We start from the raw sequence: 22,393 nt of genomic DNA, 5'->3' as shown, positions 1-22,393 counted from the left end.
GAGGGAGAAGCAGACTCCCCGCCGAGCAGGGAGCCCGATGCGGGACTCGATCCCGGGACTCCAGGGTCATGACCTGAGCCGAAGGCAGTCGCCTAACCGACTGAGCCACCCAGGTGCCCTAGGCATTGGAATTGTTAAGCCAGTTCTCCTGAGCAGCTAGGGTTGGGAACCCTGGTGAAGATCAGCGTTTCCTTCTCAGTCTCCTGTCCTCCTCTTGAGTCATCATGTCTTCTGTCTGGTTTGGTCATTTCCTCCTGTGCTCACACCCTACGGTAGACCATCTCAGTTGTGACAACTGAGAGCCCTCCGTGCGCTCAATTCCAGGCATCCTCTTCTCTAAACATACCTTCTGTTTTTCTTGGTCACTCCCTCTGCTCCTCCAGCATCACCCCTGCAACCCCACCAGACTGGCCGTCCATGAACCCTACCACCTTGTGTTGGCCTCCATTTCTGTCTCATGTAGCTGGACCAGTTGTCCAGGGCAGTCCAGTCTACACCTGTTGCCCTGTGTCATTTTACCCTCTTCCATTCTTAAGATATGTCCAGGGGTGGAAGAGAGGATAAGATGGGCAGTCATCCCACTTAGATTCCTGGCCAGCCATAACGCCCCCTTGCACCCCAAGCTCCCTTGCCCTGCTCTTGTTTTGCGTTATGCTCTGGCCAAACCACACACCAGTCCAAAGCCAACCTTCTGTAGTTGGATAAAAACATTTAAATGTGTTGACTGGCTTCACTTTAAATCTGTGATCATTTATGTCAGCGGGGCTCTCAACACTGCCTGGCAATCATTCTGCATTTCCATAATCTGTTTACTTCCCTACTCTCCAAAATGATTATTGCATACCACCTTCTTTGTCTGAAAACCTCCTCTCCCAGCCTTACTCTCAGCTGTTGGTCCTGGGTTCTTTTTCCCTAAAGAAACAGAAACAGAGGAGAATTTCCACACACTTGCCCCCAGCCCATGTCCTAGCAAAGGCCAGCCCCTCTCACTGGTCAGGCACGAGGCCCCTCTCTCTTATGTCATCAATATTCCTCTCTTTTCTGGACCTTTTCTGTTGGCCTCTGAATATAGTTAGACCTCCTGTTCCTGTTTTAGTATTTTATAAAATAATTTTGATCTCAGTTCTCTGTCTTCCCCTTCTCCAAACCTCTTTACCCTCACCCATTGCTCTTTCTTTCCTTTTATAGCCAAAGCATTTGATTTGTCTGTACTCGGTGCGTGTCTCTACTTTCTCTCTTCTCGTTCTCTGTGGCACCTGCTTCTTATCAGACTTTTGCCCCTGGTCCTTGTGTTAAGACCAGTAGTGATTGACATCCTGCAAAATCCAATTGTTTGTTGTCTTGTTTCACTTAGCAGGATTTAGCGCAGGTGGTCATTCCCTCCTCCCAGAAATACCTTGGTTTTCCCTTGGCTGTGGGATGCCACCTCCCTGGGCTTTCCTCCACCTCATCACAACTCCTTCTCCGCCTCCTTTGCTGGATCTTCTTCATTTCCTGACCCTGAGACATGAGATTGCCTCAGAACATAGCCCTCGGACTTCTTCTCTAGTTGGATTCCCTCCCTTGGTGATGTCTTCTAAACTCGTGAATTGAAAGCCGCTTACACACCATTAACTCCCAAATGTATATTTCTACCCCAGACTTCTTTCCAGAATGCCAGATTCAATACGCTGTTGCCTTGTTGACACGTCCACTTGTCTAACGGGCATCTCAAACTCCTGTTCAGAATGGCGCTTCTGGTCTTCTTTTGGCCTTTTCTAGCACCTTCGTTGTAGTTGTTCAGTCCAAAACCTTCATCCTCAATTCCTCATTTTTCAGATGGACTCAGAGTCTTGCTGCAGCCACGCTCCCCTGTTAGCAAGCCACCACCATCTCCTGCCTGGATTATATCACTGCCCTCCTGACTGTTCTCTTTGCTCCCGCCCATGCAGTGACAGCTGGGGCAGCCTTGTTAAAATGTCACTCAGATCATGAAACCCCTCTGCCCTAACCTTCAAAGACTTCCCATCTCACTCAAAGCAAATCCCAGAGTCCTTTTGGTAGCCTTGCATGCCCTGTGGCATCCAGCTCCCATTACCTTCTGACCTCACCTAGAACTCTCCCCAGTGCTTACTCCTCTTCATCCCCTCTGCTTTTCCCATGGTGCCTCCAACACGCCAGGCATGCCTCTGCCTTTTGGCTTTCTGCTTGCTCTTCCCTCTGCCTAGAATGCTGTTCCTCACATGGCTACGGGCTCATTCCCTCACCTTCTTGGCTCCTTGATGCCTCGTCAGGGATGCCATCCTGGCCACTCTGTCTAAAATTGTGTTGTCTCTCCCTGCCCCCATCCCCCCCGCACACTTTTTCTCCTCTTTCCCTCCTTTATTCTCTCAAACATTTGTCACCATCTAACCATACCATATATCTTACTCATTTATTTTGTTTTTCTTCCTCCACTAGCATATAAAGGGAGGGACTTCTGTGTGCTTTGTTTACTGTGGCATTCCCAGTGCCTGGAATACGGGAGGCTCTCACTAAGTACTTGTTTAATGAACGGATGGATTACCAAACTCACAGGAGAATCAGGAAAGAATGTGGGTGGCTCAATGGGACCTTAGGAATCTGTGATACTGGAGAGACACTAAAACACACATGTTCTTAATAGGTTTGGTGGAACAGCCCACAAAACCCAACATAAAAATCCTTTTATAACTAGACAGATTATAGAATTAATAATCTTATTAAAGGATAAAAAGCATGTGTTTAATTCATTTATTCATCCATTCAACAAATATTTAAGTACCTTCCAAGTGCCTGACATCGAGCAATTATAATATAGATGGCTTCTAATGTGTATATGCTTAGGGATTTCTTTTTTCACAGAGAAGCAGGGAGTAACATACTTAAACATAAAGTTAGTGTAGCCATGGACACTTGCTCAAAATGTTAAAATGGCATCTCTGTGGAAATCACTAGATGGACAGGTGTGTGTTCCAGTCACCTGACTAATAATCTGTTCTGTACTGTGACCATGATATGATTAAACAGAAAGAACCCATTTCTCCCTTGCTCTAATCTTCCAAGCAGACTTTCCCTGCCCTTTTCCCAGCAGAACCTCAGGGAGAGGATGCTCCTGGCATGGTCTAGGGCCTGACCTGGGTGTTGTGTTCAGGCGCATCTCCTCCTATTCACGAAGAGTGAGCCCTGCCTCATGTCCTTGAGGATACCAGTAGTCTCCCAGATTCCCTCACACCCATTAAATCACTTCAGACTGTTCTCCTTCATCCAACGTGGTGGTTTGTAGCCTGCTTACAGATAACACGTGATTTTCTTTCTGAGTTTCCAGATTTTCTTAAGTGCTATTGTGCAGCAATTTGCGAATAAATTCCAATTTCCTTGTCATTGTGCTTTCAGATGCATATCCATTTTCACTAGTCCTGTTGGAAATCACCTCTTTCTGGTACTTCATTCCAGATTCCGTGCTCGTGGTGAAGGCAAGGCAGCCGAAGCCTTTCTTTGCTGCAGGAAATACATTTGAAATGACTTGCAAAGTGTCTTCCAAGAATATTAAGTCACCACGCTACTCTGTTCTCATCACTGCTGAGAAGCCTGTGGGGGACCTCTCCAGTCCCAATGAAACCAAGTACATCATCTCCCTGGACCAGGATTCTGTGGTGAAGCTGGAGAATTGGACAGATGCGTCGCGGGTGGATGGCGTTGTATTGGAGAAAGTGCAGGAAGATGAATTTCGCTACCGAATGTACCAGACTCAGGTCTCGGATGCGGGGCTGTACCGTTGCATGGTGACAGCCTGGTCTCCTGTCAGGGGCAGCCTGTGGCGAGAAGCAGCCACCAGTCTCTCCAATCCTATTGAGATTGACTTCCAAACTGCAGGTGAGCCAGGAACCCTATTGAACCACAGACTGAACTAGAATGCAACCATAGGATTTTGAGCCAGTGGCTTAATTTCTCTTAAGTAGCTTTCTTTATTGAGATGTAATTCACATGCCATATAGTTTTACCGATTTAAAGGGTATCATTCAGTGGCTTCCAGTATATTCACAGAGTTCTACAACCATCACATTTGATTTGTGGAACATTTTCATTATACCTCGAAGAAATCCTGTCTCCTTTAGCTGACACCCTTCAAGTCCCAGCCCTCCAGCAACCACTCATCTACTTCCTGTCTCTATCAGCTTGCCTATTGTGGACATTTCACATTACATTAATGGAATATAATACATGGTTCTCACGTCTGTTTTGTTTCACTGTAACATAGCATTTTCTTTCTTTCTCTTTCTTTCTCTTTTTCTTTCTTTCTTTCTTTTCTTTCTTTTTTTTTTTTGTCTTTATTCTTCATTGTTGTACAGTGTTTTTGAGGATCATCCGTGTCATAGCATTTATCAGTACTTCATTCCTTTTTATGACCTAATAATACTCCACAGTGTGGAGACACTACATTTTATTTATCCATTTATCGGCTAATGGCCATTTGGGTGTTTACAGTTCTTGGACTATTAGGAATGATCCTGTGAACGTTTGTGTACAAATTTTTGTGTGCACATACTATCCTCATTTCCTTTTTTTTTAAAGATTTTATTTATTTATTTGACAGAGAGAGAGAGCACGCACAAGTAGGCAGAGCGGCAAGTAGTGGGAGAGGGAGAAGCAGCCTCTCCGCTGAGCGGGGAGCCTGACGTGGGGCTTGATCCCAGGACCCTGGGATCATGACCTGAGCCGAAGGCAGACGCTTAACCGACTGAGCCACCCAGGTGCCCCCCTCATTTCCTTTTTTAATAGATGAACCGAAACTCAGCTATTGTAGCTCCTTTAGAGAACACAGTGGAGTATAGATAAAGAGAAGAGGGCACTGGACCTCCAGAGGGGTTACATGACTCGCCACACATGCAAGGCTCAGAGCCAAGTTCATCAAGGGTCCCTAGGACTGACGGTTATGGGCACTATTTTTGGCCCGACTTATAGAGCAGTATTTCCACACAGGTGATAAGTATCCCAACCTTGTGCCTCACCTTGTTTTGGGACTGGAAAAAGATTTCCCATCAATTAGTCGAGTTGCCAGAGCTGTGGTGGTATGGATGAATATATCTGTCAACCAGCTCATTAAGAATAGTTACTGGTGGTGGTCATGTATGGCAAGGTTAATTAAAACAAGAACATTTTTGTGTCTATTCTGAATTGATTTTGTTTTTGGTTACGTAAAATGTTTTTATGCTATAAGACGGAAAGGTCAACTTTTTTTAATGGCATGGATACAGATTCTCAAATAGAAATATTTCTTATTCATCCATGTAATTCATTAAACTCCTCTGAAAGAATCTGTGTGTGTGTGTGTGTGTGTGTGTGTGTGTGTGTATGTATGAGTGTGTATTTCAGCAGGTAGATATTTAAAAGTTTTTGATCCCCCAATTTTATTTAGGATATCAAGATGAAGTATCATCATTTATGAGTTTAATATTGAATGTTTTCACTAAATCTGCCATGGATTCCAGTTAGAAATTTCTGACTGTGTAAATTTATAATCACCTGTAAAAATTCAGGTATTAATTGAATCAGCGTAATGAATACAAGATATTTGTTGAATTACATGATTACCTTTTAGAGTAAAGCTAAACTAGACCTTAAAGTTTATTTTTTTCATTAAAGTTTTTTATTAATATTCTTTTGTATTAATATAAACTTCAGTTGGGGCACCTGGATGGCTCAGTAGTTGGACGTCTGCCTTCGGCTCAGGTCATGACTCCAATCCTGGGATCGAGCCCCGCATCCGGCTCCCTGCTCGGCGGGGAGCCTGCTTCTCCCTCTCCCACTCCCCCTGCTTGTGTTCCCTCTCTCGCTGTGTCTCTCTCTGTCAAATAAATAAATAAAATCTTAAAAAAAATAAATAAACTTCAATACTGTATAATGAAATTATTTTCTAGTTTCTTCAATCTGTTAACATTTAGATTAATAAAGAGAAAATATTGATTTAAATCCTTAGATTTGGAAAGAGCAGAGAAAGTGCAGGCTTCTTTTACTGTGTATATCTGCTTGTTTGTTTTTTAATCACAGCTTCATTGAATTATAGTTAACATGTAAAATTCACCCATGTGCAGTGTACAATTGAGTGGTTTTTAGTATGTTCATGAAGTTGTGCAGCCAGTGCCACAATCTTATTCCAGAGTTGTTAACCACTCCAGAAGGAAACTCTGTACCCCTGAGTACTTACTCCCCACCCCCAGCCCCTGACAACCACTAATCTTTCTATTGCTATAGATTTGTCTCTTCTGGACATTTCACGTAAATTGAATTGTATATGTGGACTTTTGTGACTGGCTTCTTTCATTTGACATAACGTTTTCCAGGTCCATCCACATTACAACATGAGTTAGTACTTCGTGTTTTTTTATGGCTGAACAATATTCCATCATGTGGATGGACCACATTTTGTTTATCCATTCATCTGTTGACGGACATTAGGTTATTTTCACCCTTGTGGCTACTGTGAATACTGCTGACATAAACATTAGTGTACAAGTTTTGGGGATGGACATCAGAGTTCATTTCTCACCTAAGAGGGATGCTGGGTCATATGAGCTCTGTTTAACTCTGAGGAACTGCCCAAACTGTGTCCCAAAGCAGCTGCACCGTTTTATATTCCCACCAGCGATGTGTGAGGGTTCCAGGTGCACCACATCCTCACTAACCCTGTCATCCTCCATCTTTCTTATCATAGGCAACCTGGTGGGTGTGAAGCTGTACTTTATTGTAGCTTTAATTTGCATTTTCTTAATGACTGTTGATGTTAAGCATCTTTTCATGTGGTTATTGGTTGTATGTGTATCTTCTGTGGAGAAATGTCTATCCAGATTGTTTGCCCATTTTTAAATTGAGTTATTTATCTTTTCATTGTTGATTAGTCAAGTTTTTCATAGAGTCTGGAAAAAGCCCCTTAACAGATACATGGTTTAAAAATATGTTCTCCCATGGGCGCCTGGGTGGCTCAGTAGGTTGAGCATCTGCCTTCCGCTCAGGTCGTGATCCCAGGGTCCTGGGATCGAGCCCCGCATCGGGCTCCTTGCTCAGTGGGGAGCCTGCTTTTCCCTCTCCTCCCAGCTTGTGCTCTCTCTTGCTATCTCTGTCACTGTCTCTCTCTTTCTCAAATAAATAAAGAAAATCTTAAAAAAAAAAATATCTTCTCCCACTCTGTGGGTAGTTTTTTCACTTTGCTCATGGTGTCCCTTGAAGCACCCAAGCTTGTAATTTTGATGAAGTCCAATTTATTTTTCTTTTTGTTGCTTGTGTTTTTGGTGTCTTATCTAAGAAACCATTGCCTGATCCCAGGTTGTGAAGATTTATGCCTCTCTTTTCTTCTAAGGAGTTTTACAGTTTCAGCTCTTACATTTAGTGCTATGACCTGTTCTAGTTAATTTTTTAAAAGATCTTATTTATTTATTTGAGAAAGAGAGAGAGCACATGAGCCGGGTGGGATGTGGGGGGTGGGAAGTAGGGTAGGGAAGGGCAGAGGGAGATGGAGAAGCAGACTCCCTGCTGAGCAGGGAGCTGAAACAGGGCTTGGTCCCAGGACCCTGAGATCATGACCTGAGCTGAAGGCAGACGCTTAACTGAGCCACCCAGGTGCCCTGATTTTTGTGTCGCAGAGGATGGTATTCAGCTTTATTCTTTTGCATGTGAACCACCCAGCTGTTCTTACACCATTTGTTGAATAGCCTCTTCCTTCCACCTTGACTTGTCTTGGCGCACTTGTCAAGAATCATTTATCCACGAATATAAGGATTTTTATAGACTCCCAGTTCTGTTGCATTGCTCTGTATGTCTTTTCCTATACCAGGACCACATTGTTTGATTACCATAGCTTTGTAGTAAATTTTGAAATCGAGAAGTATGAGCCTTCCATCTTTGTTCTTTTTCAAGATTTTTTGGCTATCCTAGATCTCTTGCATTTCTGTATGAATTTTAGGATCACCCATTAATTTATGCAAAGATGACAGCTAGGAATTGTGTTGAATCTGTAGATCAGTTTGGAGAGCGTTGCCATTTAACAGTATTGCCTTCCAATCCATCAACATGGGACATCTTTCTGTTTATTTCGGTCGTCTTTAACTTCTGTTGGTGGTGTTTTGTAGTTGTCAGCGTACAAATCTTGAACTTCTTTTATTCAGTTTCTCCTAAGTATTTTATTTTTTGATGCCATTGTAAATTAAATTGTTCTCAATTTCCTTTTCCCTTTATTCATTGCAAGTATATAGAAACACAGCTGATTTTAATATATTGATGTTGGATTCTGCAACCTTGCTGGACTTATTATTAGTTTTAATTGTTTTTTGGTTGATTCCTTCGGGTGTTTTAAATACAATAAAACGGCATCTGTGAATAAAGGCAGTTTTACCTTTTCCTTTCCAAACTGAACACCTTCTAATTATTTTTCTTGCCTAATTGCCCTGGCTAGCACCTCTAATACAGTGTAGAATAATAGTGGCACAAGTGGACATCCTTGTCTTGTTCCTGATTCTACGGGGAAAGTTTTCAGTCTTGTACCATTAAAAATCATTGTAACTGTGGGTTTTTGTTGTTTGGGGTTTGTTTTTTTTTTTAACAGATGCCCTTTATTGAGTTGGGGAAGTTTCCCTTCATTACTGGTTTGTTGAGTGTTTCTGCCATGAAGAGATGTTGGATGTTGTCAAATGCTTTATCTGTGTCTATTGAGAGTCAGATGATTATGTGGTTTTTGTCTTTTATTTGTGTATCTGTTTTATTCTCTGTAGTTTATTCCATTTTGTTTTACATTTGTTATTTGATGTTTCTCTAGAATTGTTATGGGAAATAGGGGAGACATAAAATCTTTTGTATTTCTGGATGAGGGATGGGTATTGAATCTCTTTCTCAATTCTTTACATCTCTGCATCACAGATAAAATGACTGTAGCTTCCAGGTTGAATGAACTGGCTGAGACTTTTATTTAGTCCACGGAGTTGTCGTGGCCAGTTCACGGTTTTATTAGAAGTTGCCATCTGATCCACCCAGCACAGTGCCCTCGCCCTGAATGGCTCCCAGCAAATACTGACTTGATACTGAAGAGTCTTCACTTCCTAAAAATCAACAGCAACAGCAGAAGATACACATAACAAAGAGGTCCTTCTTGGTGTCCACCTTTCTATCCCCAGGTTCTGGGGTGCTTGCCTCTTGGTATGAGGACCGTGTTTCCCAAGGGGTGCTACTGAGTCATGAATTTCACTGACCCAAAGTGTTAGGGGGGAAAATATGGATTAAATGTTATGGTGTTCAAGATGTTGGCGTTTAAAAAAGGATAATAATAAAGTTTTTCTCCTTAATAGAAAAAACTTGAAAATACGGTAAAGTAGAAAGAAGGAAAAGAATTAGCCATAACTACCCAACACTGTTAATTTGTGTTGTTTGTCTTCCTAGAAATCTTCCCTTCCATGTTTTCTTCATGGCGGTGAGATCAGGCTGTATGTACAGTTTTGTGATCTGCTTTCCCCCCTTTAAAGGACCTTCTAAGATAAGCAGTTTTCACGTTAAAACAAATTCTAGGTAAATAACAACTTTAATGACTACACCTCCCAGAATTTAGTTAGTCATTTTACCCTATTGATGGACACACAGATGGTCTGCAGTTTTGGCTTTCACAAGAATACTGCTATTTACAGCCCTTTTTAGGGGCTGGAGTTAGAACATGGTTCTGTCAATGTTTGTATTTAAGAGCTGAGTGTGGTCCATGTACTCTCCACAGACTAGGAATCGGGGGACATCTAGTGACTCTGGTTCACTTAAATTCTCTGGGCCATAGTCTGTCATCCATGAAGTTAACCAGACAAATTCCCTCGCGAAAACAGCATTATCACAGAAATTGACCATAATAAAAATATTTCCAAGCCTGGGATAATGACCCACATTAACAGTGAGTTGTTCATTAGAAGGAAATCCACTGCTGTGAATATTTTACAATGAAGGCCTTCTCCCTGGCCCATGTCCGCATGGTGAGCTGTAGGACAAATGCTCTGTTGTTCCCACAGCCATAGCCACTAGAGAAAATGAGAACCATAACTTGTGACCTAGAAGGCATTTGGGGTTTTCTTTGGAAATATAAAGAAAAGAAAGTGAAATGTGTCCAAATTGGTAAGTCTTTTCTGTGCGGTTTCAGATTTAGGAACCTAAATCCATTTTGAGGGTCTTTATGTTTTATCATTTTGTGGTTTCTTAGAACGGCTTCAGACACTTGAAGAAAACTTCCCTTGGTGTAGCTCTGTTTATTACCATGAAATTTCTAGTCAGAGAAAACAACGTGGTCCTCACTGCTCACCTGGGTTTATAGTAACCTGTACTCCCAGGGGGCCATATGTGGTATGAAGTGCTCCTCGGTCATGAACACTGGGCCAGGTCAGAGCCACTGGCTCAATCCTGTCCTGCCTCACTCCAATAAGCAGAGCAAATCCAGGGTGGTCGGGACCTGTGGGAACTGTGGCTGGGAGAGAGGTTGGTTGAAGGGCAGGCTCCCTGCAGGTAGGTCAGGTTTCCTCATCCTCTCTGCTTTCCTCCCTTTCCCGATGCCCCATGACCACCATTCTGTTACGTTCTCCCCTGCACCCGGAGTTGATGCCCTCCTCCTGCTCTCTGGTTAATCTGAACTCTCACCGCAACCTGCTCAGGGCTGCCCCACCTCCCTGGGTTGCCATCTCCTCCACCCGCCCTTCACCTTTCTCCCAACAGAACACCGGCTGCTCCTGTTCTCGGTTTGAGGAAAGCAGTCCGATGAGTTTATCCTCGCACTCATGGTGAAGATACAGCCTTTTTAGTTCTTTGCCTTATCGGTTCTTCGTGACTTGCCTCATTGGTTTGCGTGACCTTTACACACTTTCTCAGTTTTTTTTTTTTTTTGTACGTTAAAGTACTTTTTCCTTTTTGGTGATCTGATTTAAAATGTAGTAGCACTTGTATTCTTAGCTTCTAATGAGTTTCAGAATCAGTGTCCAGGGCCATCTCTTTTTGCTTCCCAGGAAACCCAGGGGAAATCCCATGGCACTGGTATTCTGGAACCTTCCTCAGGCTTGCCTGTTCTTATTAGGATAAGGTAAATATTGGGCTCTTAGGATCAGGTTGACTTAAAAGCTGTGCAATGCTGTCACCTGAAACTGAGGAATAAAGAGTTTAAAAAGAAAAAAAAAAAGAATGTACGTAGCCCCTCTCTCTAAGAAGCGACTAGGAGCCAGATTCCTTCCATGCAAGGCATACTTTTTTTTTAATTTAATAAATCCCTTATTTGTTAGTTATCAAATAGCATAATAATAATTGTACCTACAGTCACTTGAAGATGCACCTAGTTGACTCTATGATAAATATTATTTTAACACTAAATTCTGTGTGTTCAGTTGTTATACCTCATAGTTTGTTGCTCATTTTTATGCTCACAACTAAAAGTGGGAGCATCTCTGCCTTGCACAGTTAGTTCATTTTGGGTAGACACATCTTTTGGCCTCTGGAAGAAGGAAAGAGTCTTTTTTAAAGCAAACAATATCAAGGGGGTGTTCTCAGGAAGGGGTGCGGGTCTGGGTAGTGTTCTGAAGCTATGCCTGTGCTGCCTCAATTTCTCCTGACAGATTGGAGCTGTCAGGTGCTGACAGTGCTCCCACTGTCCCCTACAGAGTGTCATCATGGTTGACATGTCTGTCTGCTGACTGCATTTCAGCCTCCTAATGGCAGAGCCCCTGTCCCCAGCACAGCGAGGCCGCCCACTCCATCGGGGCCAGAAGTGTCGCCAATTCAGTCCCATGCCCTCTGCTCTCCTGCCACCTCGGCCTGGAAGTGAACCACACAGAACCAGAAGAGGCACCCGGGTTGCAGGTGGGGGTGGCCTTCCAAGGGGACCGTGGTTGTCATCAGAGAAGGGATAAAGGAAAAGCCAGAAGCAAAGGTCATTCTGTAGGAAGAGTTCTTTTGTGTTTGTAATTCAGATGGTGCTCGTTTGGCTGTGCCTGATGCACGTGTCTCTCTGAAGAGAAAGGAACGCAGCCTGAGAACACCACCTCGCCCACTTCCAAGGAAGGTCGGCTGCACGTAGATGCCCATGAGAGCGTCAGGAATGGAACTGAAACAAAAGCGTGAGCAGGAATAATGAGGTGCTGTCACTCTTTTCCAGGGCCTATATTTAATGCCTCCGTGCATTCGGACACACCGTCGGTTATCCGGGGAGATCTGATCAGATTGTTTTGCATCATCACTGTTGAAGGAGCAGCACTGGATCCAGGTATTTCTCTCTGTCCTCTCTCCTTGCCCATGTCGCTTTCTATAAATTCCCCTCATGTCATCCACACTGTGTGACACAGACGTGGAGGTCAGGGATTGGACTGTCTAAATCCCCAAACTGCCTCGCTCTGTACTTGGTACTCAGTAGGTGTTTAATAAATCCTTGTTGATGGATGCATCTGTCTGTTAGATGATTTGGAAACCCATCCAGACATTGGAATCTGAGTCATCAAGGCGGTCAGTGGGACTCTTCCAGGGCTGATTCAAGCTCAAGCTGGTTTGAAACCTACCAGTAGAGTCTAGCTCCTTTACTTTATGTTTCATTGCATTGATTCATTCAGATATTTATTGAGCTTCTTCTAGTAACAGGTACTGGGAACAGAGGAGGGACCAAAGGCTCCACATCATGGAGCTTGCAACCTGGTAAGGAGACAGACAAGAAAGCAATCCTCATGTAATATGGTATCAGATGGCGTTAACTCTATGGTGAAGGACAGAGCAGAGTAAATGAGTAGCAAGTGACCAGGTGGTGCTATTGTAGTTTAAATTCTTGGGAAATCTTTGTAAATCTTTTCTTTGCAAAAATTATTAGCATTGCCAACGGGCCTAAGAGCTTTGGGACATCAATCTTAACACCTTTTCTTCAGTGACCAGTTGGTGTCCCTGCCTCACTCGGAGACCCCCGGGGTTTGAGAGAACATTAAAGGCACATAAGGTGTCTGTTGCTGAGCAGGACGGTACCCACCACCACCTTCTCCTAGAGAGACTGCGGAGAACCTGCTTCACTGCATGATAACAGCCACCTACGGCTTCTGTAATTACCCTGGAGGAACAGGGAGCTGCGCTCTCTCCCACACACTTTGTCTCTGAGCATCTTTGTACCTCCCACCCCATCACAGGCAGAGCCCGGGCCTCTCACCGATCGGCGCCTTGAAAAGGCCAAAGTGTACAAGGCTCTCAACATTCTCTGCAGAGACCACTGGGCGTGTGGCCCTGGCGTGGAAACTGGAAGCGGGTTTTCATTCCGTAGTAAGGGCAGGTTGTAAGCAAAGGGAGGATGGCCCGCAGTGAACCAGAGTGGACAGCATGAGCAGGGGACTGGGCAGAGCTGGCCTCGAGGAGCAGTGGCCTGGGTGGCCACCAGCTGAGATCTAGCTCCTTCGGGACCGCCGGTCAAAGGTGCGGGTAGTCACCAGCTCCGGGTCGGCAGTTACTCCGGTAGGAAGTCTTTTTGGCCTCGTGGGCCAGATGGTCTGCACAGCAACTGCTCGGCTCTGTTGCGGTTGGTGTGAAAGTAGCCGTAGACAGCACGTAAGCAAATGGGCTTGACTGTGTTCCAGTGAAGCTTTATTGACAAAACACAGGCGGTGGGCTGGATTAGGCTACCGACCCCTGGATGAGCTGATGGATACCAAATTGGCTCTCTCAGGGAGCCTGAACATGGCTGAGCTGCAGAGGTAGGAAAAAGAAGGTCGAAGAAAAGGAAAAGGAATCCATCCAAGCCACTGGTTGGTGAGCTGTGTTCTCAAGGGCACGGGGTAGGGAGCCCAGGTCTTGAGGAAGCTGAGGTGCAGAGGATCGGGGACAGGGAGTGGGATTCAGAAGTGAAAACAAAAGTGAAAGTTGAAGGGGCTGCCAGGACACAGGGGAGGGAGTCCCGTTCAGAAGTCGGTGCCATGTTTACCCTCGAAGCTCATGGATGATATATATACCAAAATAAATCATTTAGATGTTCTTTCTCAGTAAATTAATGGGTCACCAGTTGTGCCCTTAATATAAAAGTCTTTTCTTCCAGGGTAATTACAGAAGCTATAGGTGGCTGTTATGATGCAGATCACAGTTTTCCAGAACTTTGCACTCTTGGACTGTGTGGGTAGAAGATTCTGAATAATTAAGCACACGCTGTAATTTAGTTTTTCCTCACGCACCCGATGGGCTGTGAAGGAATTTTCTTTTGGAAAGGACATACCGCGTAAGTGGGCCTAGTGCCAAGGTGCTCCCGTGCCCAGAGGGGGACGGACAGGGCAGATCACTGCCCTTTAGAGGCAGGTTCTCTAGAAGCAAAGCCTGAGACAAGCGTGCAAGTGATTGAGGATGTGCTCCCAGGGAGCAAGGGAGTCAAGACAGAGCAGGGAAAGAAGCCAGGCAAAGATGTGAATTCAGAACAAGTCTGACTCCCCCCCCCAACACACACACACACACACACACCCACACACCCACACACCCGGGGAGCTCTGGCGCGTGGGTGGTACCACAGGGTACGGCCTCCGTGAGCTAAGGCACTAGGCTTTTAGCTCCCCGCCATTCCTCAGTCACTGTCCACAGTCCGAATGCTTGGGGAGCAAGGGTGTTTCTAAACCTCCAGGAGGTGGCTTCCGTCAGCTGAAGCCAGTCCTCTGGAAGAGGGTACGGGTGTGAGAATGTTAGGGGCACCAAGGGCCTCTGCTGCCGGCGGTAAGGCCCTCCCTGTGGCAGCATCTGTTCGTAGACTGTGTATGTTGTAGTGTAGAGATAAGGGTGTTCACGGCGGGCAGGCAGTGAGTACTTACTGTGTACCAGGCAGGTGCAGTTGTAAGCATTTCGCAGAGATGACTAACTTAACCACGGGCGAAGTTGGAATGTTCCTTCTACAGCTGAGGAACCTAAGTCACAGAGAGTTAAGTTGCTCGTCCAGGCCACATGGCTAGCCAGTACTGGTGCCGGGAGTCTGGCGCGGTAGCCTGGAGCTCCATGAGGCATGGCGGGACTGGGGCTAGAATCTGCACCCAAGTAGTGGGGACACAGTCGTGACTTCTCGCCTTCAGGATCCTCCTAGCCCCTGCAGGTGACGGCAGCACAGCGTGAGGCTGTGAGGGCATGAGGGCGTTGACAGCACTCCCGCTGCCCCCAGGGAGGTGGTCTTCTTGGTACGAGATGACCCCTAACACTGGCAAAAATCAGATTTTCTGCCCAAGTGCCACAGTGGGCCGATGGGGTGGAAAAGAAGGTACTTTGAGCGTTGGAGTGGAGAGCAGTCATCCTGTAGGTGGGACTGAGGTTTGCCCTGGCCCTTAATATGTTCAGAGTGAGTTGGAAAGGAATCATCATTTGGATAATTTTGTAGAAAGTCTTGCTTTTTGTTTTGCTTCTCTTTCTTTTCAGTACGTAAGCACCTGAATATGATTTGTGTAATCATATTACAGCACTTAAGATAGTGCTTTTTGAGGTTATTAGTGTATTTTCATGAAGTGAATAAATGTTATTTTTTGTGTAACAAAAATGGTGTCGTTTAACATTTATATAGAAAGCCTTATCAGGTGAATTTAAGATAAAAGGTGTGTGTGGCCTTGCAATCCTTCTTGGCCTGCTGAATGCACCCCGGGCCCGACACAGCTGGTGTCAGTAGGGAATGGGCCAGAAGATGAGGTCAGGGGCTTATGATGTGTGCTCCGTCTTCAACGTGCCAGAGTCTTCCTTCTCCTATGCCCATGTTCATTTGTTTGAGGCTGTTAGAACCGTGACTTTGCAAAGTGCTTTGAGATTCAGCAGCATCCTCTCTCGGACTGTTCAGCTGTGTTCCACTTTCTCAGCTGGACGTGTTTTTTCCTCTTGTCTTGAACTTAAGCACATCTGCAAGGGAAAAAACACAGTGAACAATAAAACCTAAACTGTTGGGACGCCTGCGTGGCTCAGTCGTTAAGCGTCTGCCTTCAGCTCAGGTCATGATCCCAGGGTCCTGGGATCGAGTCCCGCATCGGGCTCCCTGCTCCGGGGAGCCTGCTTCTCCCTCTCCCTCTGCCTGCCACTCCCCCTGCTTTTGCTCTCTCTCTCTCTGACAAATAAATAAATAAAATCTACAAAAAACAAAACAAAACAAAAAAGCCCTAAACTATTTACCACTCTAAATTTTGTACGGTTCACTTTACATACATTTTGTTCTTGACTACATTGGTGTCCTCCTGGTCTTGGGCTCGTCCGCCTGACATGTCAGAGGACCCTGCTTTGGCAAACAGAGCATGCAGCGTCACCACCTAGCAGCTTTACGTCCTGTGTTCCCTGTGGGAGACAGTGTTGGGTGCTCCTGAGGTTGGGTGGTGGTGGCGGTGTGGTTAAGAGGGAGGACTCTGGAGCTACACTCTGTGGGTGAAGCCGCATGCTGTGCTGCTCCCGGCTCTGTGACTTGGAATGAGGTATTGGGCCCTGCCACAGAGGCGGGGAGTGTGACAGTACCTCCATTGTGGGGCTGGCCTAAGGCACGGCAAGCCGCGCTGGCCCCCAGTGACGTGACGTGCGTGTTAGCCCCACGTGCGATTTCTGCCCGTTGCACTGACCCAGGGTTCCGGCTTGGTCTGTCATCCACAGACGACATGGCCTTTGATGTGTCCTGGTTTGCGGTGCACTCCTTCGGTCTGGACAAGGCTCCCGTCCTCCTGTCTTCCCTGGACCGGAAGGGGATTGTGACCACGGCCGAGAGGGACCAGAAGAGCGAGCTCAGCCTGGAGCGCGTGAGCGTGCTGGAATTCTTGCTGCAAGTCCACAGCTCCGAGGACCAGGACTTTGGCAACTACTACTGCTCCGTGACTCCGTGGGTCAAGTCCCCGACAGGTTCCTGGCAGAAGGAGGCCGAGATCTACTCCAAGCCCATCTTTGTAACTGTGAAGATGGATGGTAAGACCGACACGTGGTGAAGTCTCTGTGCTGCGCCGCAGCTGACAGGCTCAGGTGGCCACCGTTTGAGACTGTGCTCTCTCCAGACCTGGCCCAGGCCCGCAGCTGTTTCCCCAGGAGTGGTACTGTGCGCCGGAGGCACCACTGGGAAACGATTTTTAAGACTTCCTGGAGAGATTTCTGCTGCTTTCTGTAAATTCCGTGCAAACCCACTTCCCTTGTCATAGGGTTGGCATGGACTCTGCCGGGCAGAGGCAGAGAACATCATCGAGAGAGTGGGTTCAGGTCCTCAGCGGAGGCAGTTAGTGGGTTCCTGCCACTCCTGCCCTCCTCCTGGTTTTCTTCTTGGAAAAGGGAGGCTCTGCCTGGTTTCGTTAGCATAGAGGGGGTTCTCTCCGGAACCCTGAGATGGGAAGGGGGCTCCCTGCTTCGTTAGCCCACACTGCCGCCAGAGTCATTCTAACTAGGTGGTCAGAGGGCCCCCTTCGCACCCCTCTGCTCCCCGAGCATCCCAGAGTGGGGGCACTTGGTCCTTGGCTAGTGAGAAACCCATCTTCTCTGCATAAAGCTTCAGACTAAATGTTAACGGGGAGATTCCATGGAGAGCATTAAAGCCCCAGCACCTCCGAGGGTTAGGAGGGGCCTTGGAGTGTGTTTCCCTGATGGGATGTCAGTTTGGGAGAGACTGGAATTGGAACCCCAGCTTGTCCACAGATGACTTAGCCTTTGTGGTCCTTGGTTTCTTCTCTTCTGCAATGGGGTACCTGTCTTTCGTCGGGCTGCTCTGAAAGGTGAGCCACGTGAAATGTCAGGCAGCAGCCAGCATGCCAGCATCCGCCCAAGGAGTGCTGGTGCTTCTGGGCGAAGAGACTCGGGATTTGAATGTGTGCGATCTGTACGGTGTTTGTGCATTCCTGAAACTTCGTCATTTAAACCCTATTTGCATCTTAGAAATTCCTTGCTTGCAGTAGCTCCATATGAAAACCCAGATTTCCCGAACAAGGGAGCGATTATTCACTTTGCTAGATAATTTACTATAGTGTTACTTAAAATAGCTCCCCGAGTACACTTCAGTTATTTGATGCATAGAATTGATTTATGAACCGTTTTTTTAAGGATGCATCTGCTGCTGAATGCGCGGTGCCCTTATCCTGACTTTTAAAAATCCATCTCCTGCCAAAACCCTAAAAAGCAAGTTGACATTCAGAGACATCAAATGAATTTTTTTTCCTGGTTTTTTTGTTTCTCCCCCACAGAACTGGGTGGGGTGTGATCTACTCACTTTGTGCACACACAGATAAGAGTGCTCGTGTCTCGAGAGCGCTGTGCTAGATGCTGGATACAGCTCAAGCCCTCTGGGGCGGGGGTGGGGGGGTTACCTCTCCTGGGGAGGGGAGGGGAGGCCAGGAGGTGGGCTTCCCGTGGCCGCCTCCTGCACCACTCACCCGGCATCCCTTTGTTCCCTTCCTCCCAGTGCTGAACGCCTTCAAGTACCCGCTGCTGATCGGCGTGGGCCTGTCCACCGTCATCGGGCTCCTGTCCTGCCTCATCGGCTACTGCAGCTCGCACTGGTGCTGCAAGAAGGAGGTCCAGGAGACAAGGCGCGAGCGCCGCCGGCTCATGTCCATGGAGATGGACTAGGGCCCCGCCGGGGAGCGGCCACCAGGGCGGTGCAGGAGCGATTTGGGCGGGAAGAGGGCAGCGAGCTTTTCACGCGCAGTGTGTGACACTAAAAACCAGTCCTCTCTCATCTCAGGTGGGACCTGGCGCGCTCTCTTCTCTGCATGTCCAGTCCTGAGCGCGGACACGTTTACCAGCACACGGCTCTCCTTCCCACGGCACTTTCTGGTAGAACAATCGCGTGTGTGTGTGTTTCCAGCTGCGGCTTTTTAATGGTTACCCCTTCGTCTAATTTTTTTTCTCCTGCCGGTTGATAGATCTCTGACCTGTGTGTGTTCATATGTTTGGTTTCGAGGGGTTGCGGGGAGGAGGGACGATGGCTCTCAGAGTTCTTGGTCTCGGGGGGTGGGGGGGGACGGACGGAGCTGCCCGCCAGGGGCCGGCTTCCGCGTGGGGGGCCCGTGTGAGGAGAGCTGCCAGTGCAGCCCTCTGCCCCACCCTGACCTGTGCCGAAGGCTGACTGGTGGCTTTTACCACCCTACCCACCCCGGATTTTCAGGGGTTTAGACGACATTTGAAATCTAAACTTGCAGTATGTAACTTCTTACTGAGCCCAAATGCTTTTCTTTTTTTCCTTTTTTTTTTTTTTTTTTTTTTTAATGCTTCTCTGCCCCCTTTCCATTTCCTTTGTATTTGCTTTTATGTGAGCGTGCTGACATGGCCCTGGAATCTAGAATTTGGCTCTCCACCAAGCACCTTATCTTGCCACCTTAGCCTTAAGAATGAATATGAATATGAAGAAAAATACACAGCCACCTCTGTCCAGAGCAGTACGAAGGTCCTCAAGGAAGAGGATGGGGACGAGGGAAGGAGAAGGCACTCGCTCCAGTGGTTCCGAGGCCACCGCGCCTCGGGGGGCCCCCGGAAGTGTGAAAGGGGGTCCTGAGAGTTAGATGCCCGCAGCTCATGCCAGGAGGGGCGCGCTGGTGCCGGGGCTATGTCTGGAGGAGGGAGCCACCACCGCCCCCCGCTCCTGCCCTTTGTGGGTGGCGAAGGCCTTGGCCACCAAGGGACTGCCAGTGGCACCCACGGATGCCCCGCGTCCTTCACGGGCTGTTTGGGCTCCTTCACGTGAAGGTGTATTGCTGCTTGCAAGACTGTCTGACTTCACAGAATCAGGAATTGCCTGGAAGAAAACCATGCATTTTCCATGACCTTTTCAGTCCTTCAAGTCTTTGTAAGATCCCCTGCAGGGGGTTAGCGAGAAAGGGTATGCTTTGTGATATGTTTGCTTTCCTGTTAGGCACACGGAGGAAACCAGCAATTTACTGCTGTGTGAACAGCCTACAAAGTAGATCTGAGAGCAATCTGTTTTGCCCGATTGCTCGTACCCAGAGTAGGACACGGACCAAAAGAGATCCTCTGCTCCCTGAGGCGTCTGCCCCTGCACAGCACTGGCCTTTCGGAAGCGTCCCAGTGGGGTTTTCTGAGGCTCACTGGTGACTCATGCCCTGCATTGCAATCCTCTGTGCTTTTATCCTGGCTCTGACGAATCTAACACTGCTCTGTCTTCCGAACGGAAAAAAGATTCGTTTGTTTTGAGCAATAAAGTCATACAAAATGATGGCCATTCATGTGCAGCTCTTTGTCACAATGGGCCGGACGAGCCACACTCTCCCTCGGCTCACCATCGTCCCCTCCACTTCCCTCACTGTGCTGCCCACAATCCCTTCTGCCCTTGTCACCGAGTCTCCCCTCCCACTCCCCGGGGGGCGGGGGGTGCAGATTGCCACCCAGCTTCCCCTTTTTGTTCTGCCCACACAGGGGACCCCTCGTGGTAGACACCATGCTAACGGTAGCAGCACAGATGAGTTCCCAGCCCAGCGTCTGCCCCACTGGAGCATGGGCGACCGGAGGAAGAGGGGGAGGCCTTGATAGCTCTAGATTCGGGTCTTTTCTACCCATCGTTTGTGGACTCTGCGATTTCAGAGGAGGTGGGTGACAGGTGATTGTAGATAGGGAATTAAAGAGAGACCACATATTCACAGGTGCTATTAGTGACACCCGTGCCCTTCGGGCCCACATGGTTATCACTCCTAAAAGAGGATTCAGGATTGTTGTAGTGCAGGCCCTTCTTGGTAGAGGAAAGGGTACTTAGCTGTACGTGTGACCAGGTGGCCCCAGGTTGACGTGAGACCAGGGAGGGGTCATAGCAGACACTCGGCAGGAGAAGTAACATGTGCTCACGCTGTACCTTCTCCTTTCGAACTCCGTTGTAGCTCAAGGCTGGGGGTGTTCAGGCATTGACCCCAACCCCACCCTCTGATCATTGGGCCCTACTGCAAGTCGCCTAGAGGGGCTGGTCCAGAGGAGGAAGAAATCCCAGGGTCTTGTCCCAGGGACCACATGCCTTCCAGAGACAGAAACTGGCCTGGAATGTGTGTCCTTTTAAAAGTGTGAGATACACTCTTCAGCTGTACCAAATAGGGCTCCCCACACAGTGCTCTTCTGGAAGGGGTTCCTGCCGGAAGCACTCATACGAGTGGAAGAAGAACCTAGCCACAATTCACCCAGATGAAATTGCACTTCTTAACAAAAAGAAACTTTATCAAAAGTTTGGGTTTTTTTTCTAGTCACAAAAATATCCCCAGAAAGAGCCTGAGCTATGTTCAGATAGAAGCCTCGAAATTACTTTAAATTGTTTACTTTGTAATGTTTACATACACTTTTCACTTTTTAAAAAAAGAAAAAAGAAAAAAATGCAAACTCTGACTTTTTAACAACTTTTCAGATTTTTTCCATGGGACGGTGGAACCCTGACTCACCAACTGGACTTAAATCTTAATTTAGGCATTTATTTATTTGTGTGCTTTTTCTCCCCCTCCCTGCCCATGTGGCTTTCCCCCAAGATCCTGGCAAAGGACGCCCCTCCTGCCCAGACCCTTGTCTGTTTTCCCCGGCGGCTCTTGCTTCTTGTTTTGCAGACTGCCTGCAGCCATGATTTTGTCACTGACATCTGTGAGCCAAAGACTGAGCCTTTTTGGCAGGAATAATAAGCAATACTACACAACTTGCTACTTTCAGAAAACTTTTTTTTTTTTTTAGCCTCACCGATGACAACAGAGGAAGAAGGGAACTAGGATTTGGGTAAGTTCTCTGTTGTTTGAGCAAATTCTCAGTGATAAATATTGTGTGCAGATCACTAGGAGAAAAAAAGGTGACTTTCTGTCTGTCTGAGCGTGGCACATAAGGATCTGCCGGATTTTACGTAGACAAAGAAAGGGTCTTGTGTATTTTTGTCCATATCCGATGTTATACGAACCAATTGTATTGTTTTATACTGTGACCACAAATATTATGCAATGCACCGTTTGTTTTTTATTTCATTAAAGGAAGTTTAATTTAAATTGAAGTTGTGTGAGGAACTTGATCTTGGTCTCCTTGCCCTTTCATCTCTGTGTGAGGGGCTGTGGCTGAATTTCCAGGGGCACCTCCAGCACCTTCCAGGCTCTCTGAATGCTGTGATAGCACTAGAGGTCTTCCCCCGAGATAAAAGAAGTGGGTTTAACAGGATCCGCACTGGATCCCCGCCAGGCGGAAGGCTGAGGGCCAGGGTCCTGTTGCCTAGCAAGGTCCCCTGGTTCTTTGGTGAATTCTCATGACCTTTCGGGTCTCTTGTCATGAAAGGGGGAAGTTAGATGTTGTTCCTGTCTGTAGATGAGGAAACAAACACAAGGTTCTGTGACCGTATCGTGACAAGCACAACGGCGCTTCTGACTCATGACCCAGTCTGGAGCCAAACCGGTCCAGAAGGTGCCAGCCCCTGTGATGTAAAAACGGTGCTCCTTCCCACGCCGCCGGCTTCTGG

General features: G+C 47.1%; 1 protein-coding gene across 1 annotated transcript in view; it reads left to right on the top strand.

The window, feature by feature from the left end:
• The window catches only part of PTGFRN (prostaglandin F2 receptor inhibitor), an 82,437-nt gene extending 60,505 nt beyond the window's left edge, over positions 1-21,932 (top strand). The window contains exons 6-9 of the mRNA XM_025872519.2: positions 3,454-3,873; positions 12,152-12,259; positions 16,600-16,905; positions 18,380-21,932. Coding sequence (XP_025728304.2) covers positions 3,454-3,873; positions 12,152-12,259; positions 16,600-16,905; positions 18,380-18,546 — 1,001 coding nt within the window. The 3' untranslated portion in view covers positions 18,547-21,932. The remainder of the gene's footprint in view (positions 1-3,453; positions 3,874-12,151; positions 12,260-16,599; positions 16,906-18,379) is intronic.
• The last annotated feature ends 461 nt before the right edge of the window (positions 21,933-22,393 follow it).

Source organism: Callorhinus ursinus, unplaced genomic scaffold (assembly GCF_003265705.2).
Source record: "Callorhinus ursinus isolate GAN/ISIS: 27379988/994484 unplaced genomic scaffold, GSC_fseal_2.0 scaffold9, whole genome shotgun sequence".
Lineage (NCBI taxonomy): Eukaryota > Metazoa > Chordata > Mammalia > Carnivora > Otariidae > Callorhinus > Callorhinus ursinus.
The sequence above is the reverse complement of the archived record's forward strand: the minus strand, read 5'-3'. Positions and strand labels throughout refer to the sequence as shown.